We start from the raw sequence: 12,928 nt of genomic DNA, 5'->3' as shown, positions 1-12,928 counted from the left end.
AGGGTTTAAGGCAACAGACATGGACAAGGTGTCAGGAGAACCAAGGCAGAGCAGCTGTAGTTGCAGCAGCACTTCTCCAGAAAGAATCAAGAGGCAAAGCCCACAGAGCCCTGGCTTTGATAGCCCACCACTAACACTTGGTGTGTGGGGAGAAACGAACAATCAAAACCCAGGTTGCAGAACTTCAAGAAGGAAGGCTGTATTTTATTCAAGTAAATTTTAAAGTAATAGCATAAAAACTAGACAAAACAGAAAAAAAGTTCTGTAACCAGTAAGCCATTTATCACAGCACAATGGAGCCAGACACTGCTTTATCTTGGTCTGTGGCCACTGGAATTTGGAGACCCAATTAAATAGTAGGTACAGGCTTAGCTAAGCTTCACAATCCTTCAGGGAAAGAAAAATGACAACAGCAAGGAGCTGCTGTCCCAAGGTTAGGCACCTCCTGGCAGTGCCCATGCTCACTCTAAGGAAGAATCTGTGCCTGTTGTCCTGTGCCCTCTGTTACCAGTGAGCTCAGGGATAGAAGACTGGAAAAATGATGATGCCAGAGCTGTCCCTGTCCCAGGCTTGGCCAGTGCAGAGGTCTAGCATAAAGCACAATTTTCCCTCTGTGCTTAGTGCAATTAACCTGGAAAGACAGCAGACAAGGAGCAGACCCAGTTCCTCTCCCTGGGGCTGGCCCCCAAGTAGTAAAGAGTAGTGAAGATGGTCCTTTTCTCAGTTTCGTTCCCCCCTTCCTTCCAGCAAAGAGGGGGGTGGTCTCATGGCATGGTCAAGAAACGTTCCCAGCAGCGGTTTAGAGCAGCAGTTGGTCCTGCAGCATCAGGAGCTCAGGAGTTTGTTCCGTATGTCTCACCAACTCCCTGCAAGGATCAGAGCTCACAGTTCTCTGCCAGAAACTCAGTTCTTACTCCCGCTTCCAATCACATAAAATCCTTTGCACAGGCAAGCTACTTCCTCTTACTCAGACTTTACTTTTCCAGTGGCACAAGGTGTTTTGATTGAGAAATCTGCCCTCTGCAGCCACACTTCCCACCAAGCACAGGGCTGTAGGGCTGAGCTCTGCCCTCAGCACTAGTCAAGCAACCAAATTTGAATCCTACTGACCAAACAGATCATTTGGACCCTGGAGGGAGCTGTAACTGTGGCTGTCAGCACACTGGTCTCAGAAAATACCAACCCATTGAATGGGTTTTTTCACAGCTGCAGGAACCCCAAAAGCCAAGAAGGAAGGATTTGATGGGAACAGCTGTTCCCTACAGCTCTTAGAAGGCAAATGCCAACGACTGCAACCCAAAAAGGAGGTGCAGTAGGTGCACAACAAGTTCTTGAACATATATTTTCCTCTCCAAGAGTGGTTGCCCAGGAAACATGACAATATTTGTTTCTAGTGCTCTTCCCTGCAACAGCTTTGAGGTAAAAATTAGCTTCTCTGACGAAGACAAAGTTTCCTTAGAACTGTGGTTCAAAATCCCCATTTGATATGGACTTTCTACATCCTGTTTCAGAATCGCTGTGGAGTCAGAGGAGGAAGCAATTTTGCCTTTACCCTGCCTTTGTTGATGCTTACCAGTTCATGATCCTCCACATATTTGTATTTCTTCTCCCGATAGTAGTATCTCTTCTTCATGCAATACAGAACAACAATGTCACACAGCACTGTTGCCTAGTGGAGATTGAAAGAGTTTAAGACAGTGATCCTCAGAACTGAGGCACTAATCCAGAGTCGAGTCCAAGTGCAGACAGTGTCACTTACCACACCAAACAGTGCTAAGCCAGAGCCGATGTTAATCATGGTAGGAATTACATCAAATTTTCCTGCCTAGAAGACAGTTACAAGGCTGAGTATGCTTTTCAGCATCTCTGAAAGCCCTCACTACAAGACCTCCAGCAGCTGTCACCCTACCTTTCCAAACACTATGATATCAAAGCGGATGCCATAAGCTTTGACAAGTGTCCGTGATTCAGTGCCATCACTATTCTTGTAGTATTTTGCAAACCTGCAGAAAAGATAGGTCAGAGCTTAGCTGGAAATTCTGAGGTTGCTTATGTGATCATGCAACATCCAGGTGTGTTCCCCATCCCAAGAGGATGGGCTGAACATTGGTACTTCAGACACAAGCCCCAGGTGATGGAGATTTCATGCAGGCAAGCTCATATAGGAAAAAAGCCCAAACCAGGTGAATTCAAGACAACAGTGAGCACCATAAAATCAGGAAACTTGCAAAGCGTAGGAAGGAGAGAAAACAGCTTTAGCAGGGGAGCAGAAGGACAAAGAGGAAGAAATTCAGCTACGTGAGAGAAGTGGGCAGGCGGCTGCAGGGGACCAGGCAGAAGCGAGAGGGCAGGGCCGTGAGCACCAGCGCGGCTCGGCCGGGCACACAAAGGCTGCTCCGTGTCCCGCACTGGGTCACCCGCAGGCAATCAACAGGGAAAAGGAACGAGAACAAATAAGTGAGATCAGACTTACTCCACCACGTGGTTGACTAAGCCAGGAGGAAGCAGAGAAGAGGGTGGAAGAGAAGAGGAAGGATTGGTAAGGGGCTGTACCACGGTCTGGAATAAGCAAGAGCACTTCAGATCCAGCTGTGATATCCTCCAGACGACCCTGACACCCCAATGCCTGCAAGCCTGGCACCTCCCAAACACACATTAGTGCTCTGCACAGCTCCACACCAAATTCATCCAAGTTTCACCAAAAGATCCTCTGTGCTAAGCAAGATTTTGTGATTCTAAAAACAAAACAGCCCTGAGCCGTGTTTCCTCGCGAGCAGGAATCCTTGGCAAGGTGGCAAATCCATATTATTACAGTCTGAGTCTGGATGCAACCATCTGCTGGCTCTGTGCTGGTGTTTTACTGGAAATGCTGGACTTAGCTGTACTGGCCAGAATGTGTATGTGGTGGTGTATGCCAGGACACTCCTGGTGCAGATATGGTCTTAAACTGACAGAACCACTTTTACAGGTTAGTTTTTCCCCCAAGCAGAGTGCAGGAGATGCTTCGGTCTCCCAACTCCACCTCAGTCCCCTCAAATTCTGCCCTATCAGCACACCTTGAAACAGTCAATTGTCCCATTGAAACAGTCAGTTGTCCCATTGCCACCCCATTGCCCAAACAGCCACCCAAAAGCTGATGGAAACATGACTCAGGCACTCTGACGCAATCAGTGGAGCTTCACTGACCTCCCCACCCTGCTGTGGTTTGCGCACAGTGAGGATCCCACCTGCTCTGTCTTACAGCATCAGAAAAGCTCTCCAGGTTTTCTTTTGGTGCTCTCCAAGCACCATCGAAAGCCCAAAACTACCACAACTGCCAGTGGCAGATGGAGCTGCAGGGACATCAGGTGCCCTCCACAGCCACATTACCTGAAGTTGTAGCCAGGTGAGACGGTGTGGGCAGAATCCTTGTTGTCGAGGCGCCGGAAGGAATATTTTGGCACACAGTGGGAAGCGGCTCTGTCCAGGTTGCAGTCCCAGTTGATCTGCAGTGCCATGACTCCACCCTGCCAAGTGGAGGAGAGGTGATGGGCCAGCCCAGCACTAGGCTCTCTGCTGACTAGGACCCTGATTTACTGGCTCTAATCCCAGGCTCAGTCCAACACTCTTTTCTGCTGCTACAGAACCTTGCACATAACCCCACCCAAACAAAGCAAGGCCAATGATTTATGTAGCACTGACTCCAGTCCCTCTGGCCAGAGCACTCTCCATCCTGCAGCTGATCTGTGTTCTGTGGCTTATGCCACGAAGCAGAGGGGGCAAACACCTACCACTCCTCCTCTAAAAACAGCTGAAGCCCAAGAGAAGGGTCTGCTAAATACCTCCACAGCCATTTCCTGGAAGTCCTGCCCTGCAGCTTCAACTATTTTCCCTAAACGGAAGATAGGGCAGAAGGGATCTGTCTGGGCATCGTAGATGCAGTTCTTGAGGTAGGTGGAGTTGATAGTGGGGAGGATGTTTCGCCTACAGGAGAACAGAAAGAGAAGAGTTGTTGCATCCCCTTTGCTGCCCATGAGACCAGACAGTGTGATAACCCTCTCACTATTTACTTGCTGAAGTTGAACTTGCGGTACCAAATGTTGTTCTTCACCAGAAGGGTGAAGTTCTCAGCTTCTCGCAGGAACGCTGGCCTATAAAACAATAGGGAAAGTAAGTAAATACAACATGTTTTCACAAACAGGACTCTGCAGAGTCCTTGGTGCTCACCTCTTCAGCTCTTCCCAACAGCATCTCACTGGGAGAAGCATCAGCTGTGTACCACCAGCCCGCTCTCAGGAGGGGCACCGTGGAGTAGGAAGAGAGAGCACTCACTTGGGTATGTGACTGTCATCCTCCAAGGGGCACCATGCAAAGACTTCACAGGTGTTAATGCTGCTGTTGTATGGAATACACTTCCCAGTCTGGATGCCTGGAAAGACATGTGCATGGAGGTACTACTGAGCAAAACCAGGCAATATTTGACCTGTGACATCCCCTCATTCCATATGGTGAAAGTAATTTTCCCAGAGGTGAAGTGCCACTACCAAAACCCACATTGTCTTCTATTGCAAGTTTCGTTTCAGAGAAAGAAGAATCAGGTGCTTTTCCTGAGTCAAATTCTCATCCATGTGAAATACTGCTTCAGGGACTAAAGGCTATGAAAAAGCCTCACACTGTTTTCTAACTCACCAAAGTCCACATCTACCCAGCATCCACCCAAAACAGAGTAAGTCCATCTGGTCTAAGTCCACCAGAAGAAAAATCTGAGCTTCCCTTTCAGTTCTCTTACATGTGAGAGAATGAGAACAAGGAGACTGAAGTGAAATGCTGCTTCCTTCACAGCAGGGAAGGCACAGCACAGAGGTACCAGAACCCAGACTGAAAGGAGTCTTTGCAGCAGGTTCTTACCACTGCTGTGGGTGCTGACGTATCCTGGAACACAGCTGTTGTTCACCGTGCACTCTGTTTGATCGTCTGGGAGCTGGAGAGGAACAATATTACATAAAACTCTGTAAGCCATCTCCCCCACACTCCCACCCACACAAGGCAGGATTAAAGCAGATCCTGCACCTACCTCTGGGCAGTGGCCTTGGCTCTGGTTCAGTGTGAGTATCACATTGGTCATGACAAACACGGTGTTCTCACCCTGAGCATGCAAAACAAGAAGGAAACTTAAGAGTGACAGTCTGCAAAGAGCATCCAAGGCACTGCACCAAACATCTTTGTTGACAGAGCCCAGGTGGCCCAGCAGAGGGGACTTGCTCTGGACAGTGCTGGTGCAGCAATAAAGGAGCAGATTCCTATGTGTATCACCTGGTGCTGCTGTGTTTAGCCAGAGGAAGGACTGTGGGAGGGACTGGCAACTCTTTCTGTCCTCCCACTCAGCCCAAAGTTCCTCATTCATATTATGAAAACAGATCACACAGCTCCTCAGGGGAGTCGTAAGGCAGGCGCAGAAATAGAGTTCCAGCTGCAAGTCCGAGCACAACTCCCACTCCTTCTTTTTGCAATATATCAGTTAGGAATTTGCCTGGTCCTGTTTCTTCAGGGAGCACTATTTTCATTACTTTACTTTCACTACTTTCAGATCTGTATGATTCCAGATCTGTCATTTGCTTCTGCTCCACTGGTAAGCAAATGTGACCACTCAGCCAAAACCTGGCTAAATTTGTCTTTTTTTCTGCACTGCATGTCATGCAGACAGAGGGACCCATGACCAGCAGCTTGGCTCTGCCTGCCCAGCCTGAAGGCCACCACATATGGCCCACACAGCACAGATTCCCACAGATACAGTCAATCAGTAACTACAGCAATCCTTCCTGTTCAGTTCTGGATCAGGTGACTTGCAGGCTATTCCTGTGGCTTCTGCCAACAATTTAACTTGGGGTTGTTTTCTTTAGAAAGCAATAAGACGACATGTGGTTATTGTTGCAGCTTCTTCCTGATACCTGCAAAGTTCTTCCTCCTCTGCCAGGACTGGCTGGGGCTGTTGCAAGTCTTTGTGGGCACCATGGACAGTGGGATCAGTGCACCCTCAGAGAAGCAAAGGCTCCAAGGAGACCTTAGAGCCCATTCGAGTACCCAAAGGGGGGTTATAAAAAGGAAGGAGGGGGAGTTTTTACACAGGCAGATAGTGATAGGATAAGAGGGACCAGTTTTAAACTAAAAGAGGAGAGATTTAGAATTAGGTATTAGGAATTCTTCACTTTGAGTGTGGAGAGGCCCTGGCACAGGTTGCCCAGACAAGCTGTGGCTGTCTCATCCCTGGAAGGGTTCAAGTCCAGGTTGGACAGGCCTTGGAGTAACCTGGGATAATGGAAGGTGTCCCTGCCCACAGCAGGAGGGTGGAACAAGATTATCTTGGTTGCTTCCAAACCCAAACCATTCTATGATTCTACACATGCACACACACAGACACACTTTTCTTGAAACAAGCTTCCCCAGAACAGGTGCTCAGCATGATTTGCAACAAAGCAAGCTTCTTCATTCTCTCATATCATGGCCACACTGGAGCAAAAGCTGCTCCAGCCCTCAGTGGACTTTAGCAAAGCAGTAGCTATTTTTTAGGTAACCTCCTCTCTGCATGTGAAAGCGATTGGTACCTGGGGAGGGATGACATAGTCAGCTACATCCCAGATCCTGGTTCCCAAGGTGGATGTGTTTGTCAGTGTTACTCCTTTCACCTTTGTGGTTACAGAACTGACCACGGAGTCTGTTTCCTGGTAGCCCTTTTCCCACAGAAAAACCCACCTGAAAGAGAAGGATTGCAAGAAACAACAGATAAACACCATAAACAAGCTCTGGTGGTTGAAATTTCTCCTTCCATATGTCACCTGAAAGGGCCAGCCTAGAGAGTTTCACAGCGTTTCCTTACAAAAGGGTCGCCAGACTGGCAATCTCCTGTCTGATTTCGGGGGGGATATTTTTTATTTTCAGACTGGTTTGCAGGGTCTAATTTCCTTTTACGGCCAGCCCTGCTGGGTGAACGACAATCACCTCCTGAGACGGTCCCGCTCCTGAGGGGCCCTTGGGCCATTCTCTTAAAAGCTGGACTTGATCCTTGCCGGGTCCTTTCCAACTCAGAATATCCTGTGATTCTGTCCTGTCTGCAGCCCCACAATCCCAGCTAAGGCTGCCCAGTTACGCAGTGCCACCACGTTCGGTGAGCTCCGGGCTCCCCTCAGCCCCTCAGCCCGCGCCGGCCCAGCCCGGCCCGCGCCGCCCTGACGGAATCGGTCCCGCGGCCCCTGAGGGCCCCTGAAGGAGGGGCGGCTCCCGCCCTCAGCCCCGCCGCCCGCTTCCCCTCAGGGCGGCCGCTCCGGGACACCCGCGGCTCCGCCGCCAGCTCACCCGATCACATAGGCGAGGATGCCGAGCTGCACCCCGCGGTTTACGAGCCCCACTTTGCGGCTTCGGATCAGCACGATGCGCGGGGTGTCGTACTCGAAGAGGAAGCTGTGGAAAGCCCCGCACAACGCCATGGCGGCAGCCGGGAAGGGAGGGCGGCCGGGCCGGAGCCGTCCCGGGCCGGGCCGCAGCCCCACAGCGCCCCGAGCCGCCCGCCGCGCGCTCCCGCAGCCCCGGGGCGCGGAGCGGGTGCTCTCCCTGAGGCCAGCGGAGGCAGCGGCTCCGCCGGCCACGGACTTTCCACGGCTTTTTTCACAGAATCACAGAACCCATTAGGTTGGAAAACATCTCTGAGATCATCGAGGCCAACCTGTGACCAAACACCACGTTGTAAACTAGACCCGGGCACCGAGTGCCACGCCAGTCTTAAACATCTCCAGGCTCGGTGACTCCAACGTGCCTCCCTGGGCAGCCCGTTGAAATATCTAATCACCCTTTCTGGGAAGAAATTCTTGCTAATTATTCCTAACGTCCAACCTAAACCTACCCTGGCACAGCTCAAGTCAGTTCAAGGAGCAGGCACTCTCACCTTCCCATCCACAATGACCAAATTGTTTATTTATCCTCTTTCAGAATTAATCTTCGCTATAAAAGCAGGGATCTGCCACCTAGTTCATGTACCCTCCACCTGCTGAGATACCCAACACAATCCTTATTGCAGAAACATCATCATAACCCTCATACGAGCAGGTAAATAATCAGGAGGACATGAACTGAATTGACAAAGTGGCAGTGGGAATTTCAGACAGTACAAAACTATTAAGACCCTTTAGTTCAGCCATATATTAGTAAAATGCTTTAATTTTTGCAAAAACAGTCAAAACAGAAAGGACTCAAAAGTGGGGAAAGGATAGGAATATGGGTGAATATTCAGTGTAATTTTCAAAAGGAGAATTGGTTCATATGATAGAACAGAAATGCATTAATGCCTATGGTAATATTTTCCCACTCTAGATATTAAGATGCGGCAATATGAATATTAACACAATTAATGCATTTTTCGGTTGGTGATATAAATACAATCAGCATAATCTGCCAGCAATATATCTTAAAATGTATGTAGGAAATGGAAATGGCAAGCTGCTGGGTTAGCTCAGAAAGGACAAAGCTTCGTTGAAAGGAGTGCAGAACATACCTGTTACAATCCTTCTCACCTTGTTTCTACAAAAATAGAACGTGTCTAAATATAACAGAAATGGAGAACAGACAATGTGTTGGAGCACAGATTAATTTACCCTGAATTTGCTGCTCCTTGGCTGTACTCTGGCCTTACACATCATAGCACAAAGCTACTCACACAAGTTCAGGGGGAGGTGTAGGAGGCAAGGCCTGCTTGAAGCTAAGAGCAAACAGGAGGCCAAAGTCCCACATTACAATTCCAATGAGTATGAATGAAATGCCCAAAAATATTACACAAATATGGTAAAAGTACTTTTCATTGTAATTCCTTGGTTCAAGCTAAAAAGAACAATACAAAAAGAACCAGCTGGGCTTTTCAGAAAATGCTTGTTGTCACTGGAATTGTCTAAAATGAGCATGTTTGATCTGGTTTGACCATGAGGCCTCCAATGGTGAGTTATGAAACTTGTTCAGTGGCCTCTTTCTAGAGCCTCTTGATCCAGGGCTACAGAAAGCTGACAAGGCTGGGGCAGAAAAATGCTCAGCACCACATTTTTTTAGGTGATGTATCTTTTGGGCTTCCTTCCTTCAGGGCCATGCTTTGGCTTTCTTCAAGGTGCGATCAGACAGCACCAGGTGCTGAAACCAGTTCAGGTTATGACACACTGCCCTTTTTTCCTTCAGCAAGAGCTGCTCATGGTGCTTCTGAGTTGGCTGGTGTTTGCCACAGCAGCACCACTTTTGGCAGTCTGGGGAACGAGCTCTTTGTCTAAGGGTTAGCCCAAGCTCATATTCTTCATTATGATGGTTCTCATTGGACTCACCAGTACACATTGGCTCAGATTCTTCATTTTCATGGTTCTCATTGGACTAACTGGTGCAGCAGCTTGCCAGCAGCACAGAATTTCACAGGGTGGCTCTGCAACAATTCCCAGCATAAATCAAAGAAAACAGCATTTGCTGCTTCATCCAACCACAGAGAGAATTTTCAACAGGGATCCTCACCATTGGGTTCTGCACTTGACACAGCACAATGGGGATAATGATGATGGATCAGCAGATCTGGAGGAGGACTGTTTTTCTGTGTTGCCATCGCCCACCCCAGCAAAACCAAATCAACACCTCATGAGTTGTTTCAACACCAACGCACTCCCGCAGGCACGTGCCCACCAGAGGAAAGCAGCAATTTTTAGTTGACTCAAGAAAATACATCCTCTGGTCACAGAGTGCCCATGTTCTGACAGCTTTAAAATCATGTTATTCTAGACCAGCTCTTAACTCCTGAGCACACTTCAGCATTCTGGATATCAGCATTTTCCATTCTCTGATCAGTAGAGAGTGGCAAGAGTCATGGGAGCTTTAACTGACTTCCAGTGTCTCTCAAAAACCTGACTTTCCTCATGCACAACTCACATCACCTTATGGATCAATAAGCAGTCACAGAGCATGGAACAAAGAGATCCTTTAAGTGTGACAATGTAAAGCTGGCAGTGCAGACAAAAATCATTAAACTGAAAGACCTACTACACCATGGTACTAATATCCAAGCTCTGATAACAACACCCATATGCCTTCTGTCTCAGACATGCTGTCAGGACTCAAAGGGCTGTATTGTTCTTGACTGGTTTACTTGAGTGATCTCTAAGTCCTGTTCTCCTTCATTTAAATAAATAATTTGAATAGGAATTTGCTTAGCTGAAGGGTCAGTTCCAGGAGTGGCAGACATGCACAGATCCCTCTGTCATTGCTATTCAAAATTTGTTCTACAGTTGGTTGCCTGTTCAAGTACCAAAAGAGGAAACTGTTTAAGAGAATACATCTGGTGTAAAACCCAGCAGCTCAGCCTTCTGCTTGCTACCATCTCCAGGTATTCAGAAGATAGAGACATATAAAGAAAAACTCATTTTCCCCCTTTCTCTTTGGGTTCAGTCCCTGTTGCTCTGCTTTGCCATCTTGATGCCTACAAACCGGTCCAGAGCAAGCTTTTAATTTATTCCATTCTCTCCTGCACATCCTACTGCAAGCTAAGTTTGGGAGACTCTGAGTGGTTTAATGAGAGCTCCTGAGATCATGCAAGTACTTGCTTCCCATTCACCATTATATGATTTGTATTCTCTGAAGGCCGTGAGTCACTCCATACATCACATTGCGATATGTTCTTCTATCTCCTTGCTTGCACAGACATGAAATGCCCTTTTTTTCTGTGTTGAATGGTTCCAGGGATATGTTTTATGGGCCAGCTTTTAGCCTGCAGGTCAGTCAGGTTTTATTTGAGAGTTTTCCTAACTCTTTCCAGGTTCAGAGGTTTTTCTAGCCCTCAGGGTAGAGATTAATTCCCATCTGCTCTTGGTGGTATAGAAGCCTTCTCTGTGGCAGCTTTGTGCTCAGAGCTGACCTGTTCAGAGTTGTCTTATCTCTGTCTAGAACCTGTGTTACATCTGCTCAGTTTGTAAACATATGAATTTTTTGGTTTGTAGCTTCCAGATTTGTATGTCCCTTACTGGGATCTGGGAATTCAGATGAATTCTTTACTCTTTGGATATTACCGCCAGCAAAATTTTACCTGTGTAAACTAAATACTTTCACCTTATAATTTGAATCACACATCTGTTTGTGCTATAGTGATTTTATCCTAATATAAACCAGTATAGCTGACTAAGCAATTCTGTTGACCTGTGCATGGGAGAAATAGTTATGCTGGGAGGCTGTGTTCCCAAGCTTTCCTTATTTCCCTTGTTTTCTGAAGGACTAATAAGACAAAAAAATTATAGAAACTTTTTATTTTTCACTCAGGCAGATACAGTCCTGAATGCATAGCCTTTTTGAGTAAATAATGCCAATTTACACAATTTTTTCAGAGCACTACTACTTATTCTTCAGAAAGCATTGAGGAATGTTTGCACTTACGTGGTGTAATTAAATTTCGGGAAGTTAATGTTGTGCTTATTGGCACAGTGAAATCTTCAGAACTCCTCAGAACTGCAGGCCAAAAAAGAAACATCAAATCAACTAACTTCTTTTGCTTAAATACGTCAGTTAATGTTATGCCACTATATTATTACCTGGAAAGCTGTCAGTGGGAGGAATATGTTGCTAAGAATAACAGGGAGTTAGGTGGCTCGGGAGAGCAAGAAAGATATGGGTGGATTTCTTAGTTTTGGGTATCAATTGTTCTCTCTTTATTGTACTTGTTTGTGTGGGCCAAGCCTAACCTGAGTCTCTAATTACAGCTGAAATATGAACTCAGGAGGCTTCTGATATAAATCTTGCTATAGAATAGTACTAAGAATTTACACCATTTGACAGCTGCTGATTTCTGCCCCATGAATTGGTGGTTTCACTGCTGGTCCCCACAGACACGTGGTCATTTACACCAGAGCTGCACAGCTACTAAAAGGGTAAGAATGAGCCATAAGCTTGATCAGGAGTATTTGAACTTCCACCAAGACAGCCATTCCAAGGGGGAAACCCAGTCCTCCAAGCAGTCATCCTTGTAAAGGAGAGTGCTCCTAAGCAGGAAATATTTTTCCTATCATTGTATTTTGAGCAATGCTTCTGCACCAGAGATCTGTGATGACAAGCAGCACATTAGCTGCTGGATGATGTGCAGCTTCCATGAGGGACTTCTCGTGTCTTCTAAACCAAGTTAACTAATGAGACTTAATTGCAAACCAAATCAACCTTTGTGGGTGCTACCTGGGCATGAAAGTCACTGATTAGTTTCACTGTATAATAGGAAAGATATTCATTATGTGTGTTAATTTTTAAAGAACTAAAAATGAATGAACCTATAATGGGAAACTCTTGATCATTATCTACTGGGGAGCATCTGGAACCTGATCCAAAGCTCTTCTGAAAAACGTGTTATAAACACCAGTCCTTCACCCAGCTAATCCAACAACAGTGCCCTCCCTCAGGCAGAAATGAACAATGCAAAATAAGAGAACCTTCTTGCCAACATACAGTGGCTTTGTTCAGCTCCTGCCATAACTACCAGGAAGGAAGAGGAGGCCTCCTGTGTAGCTCATGAGATCTACCTTTCAAAGGAATTTGGTCAATAAAGACAATCATGGGTGTAACCAAAGCCCCACATTGCTACCTCAGTATCTCAACCACATGGCAGAGCTTCCTGGGCTCTGAGCTTGGTATTGTTCTGGTAGAAAATAAACACTCAGCTTTGCTTTTTAGTGATTCCTCCATTTTTTTTTCCCTTGCCAATGGAACTTGTGAAGGACTTTATACATCAGAGGTTTAGACCAAACCTCTCATTCATTATTTTTGGTGCCTGTAGTGACCGACTCCTGGCATGTTAGAGGAAGGTTAGGAAACAAGACAAATGTGTCAACTGTGCAATGTAATTGAAAGCAAAACTCCCTCTGTAACATCCCAGCAGGAACCTACACAGGGTGACATTTCAAAATGA

At 46.8% G+C, this 12,928-nt stretch overlaps 1 protein-coding gene across 3 annotated transcripts; it reads right to left on the bottom strand.

Annotated features, from left to right (window-relative positions):
• Positions 1 to 183: 183 nt before the first annotated feature.
• Positions 184 to 7,535, bottom strand: P2RX4 (purinergic receptor P2X 4). 3 transcript variants are annotated; one of them, XM_010398360.4, is made up of 12 exons: positions 7,330 to 7,534; positions 6,582 to 6,729; positions 5,054 to 5,125; positions 4,888 to 4,960; positions 4,312 to 4,408; positions 4,050 to 4,130; positions 3,822 to 3,963; positions 3,370 to 3,506; positions 1,910 to 2,003; positions 1,760 to 1,825; positions 1,574 to 1,669; positions 184 to 866 (listed from the first exon to the last, which is right to left on the bottom strand). In XM_010398360.4, exons 1-12 carry the CDS (start codon positions 7,458 to 7,460, stop codon positions 834 to 836), a joined length of 1,170 nt encoding a protein of 389 aa, XP_010396662.1. In that variant the 5' UTR covers positions 7,461 to 7,534; the 3' UTR covers positions 184 to 833. The 3 variants fall into 3 exon arrangements, with proteins under 3 accessions (XP_010396662.1, XP_019140801.1, XP_019140802.1); XM_019285256.3 differs by lacking the exons at positions 184 to 866; positions 1,574 to 1,669; positions 1,760 to 1,825; positions 1,910 to 2,003 and adding an exon at positions 2,010 to 2,489 and having other exon boundaries at positions 7,330 to 7,535; XM_019285257.3 differs by lacking the exons at positions 184 to 866; positions 1,574 to 1,669; positions 1,760 to 1,825; positions 1,910 to 2,003 and adding an exon at positions 2,478 to 2,559 and having other exon boundaries at positions 7,330 to 7,535.
• Between the last annotated feature and the right edge of the window lie 5,393 nt (positions 7,536 to 12,928).

Source organism: Corvus cornix, chromosome 15 (assembly GCF_000738735.6).
Source record: "Corvus cornix cornix isolate S_Up_H32 chromosome 15, ASM73873v5, whole genome shotgun sequence".
In the NCBI taxonomy this organism is placed as follows: domain Eukaryota; kingdom Metazoa; phylum Chordata; class Aves; order Passeriformes; family Corvidae; genus Corvus; species Corvus cornix.
Note: the sequence above shows the minus strand (reverse complement) of the source record. Positions and strands in the feature narration are given on the sequence as shown.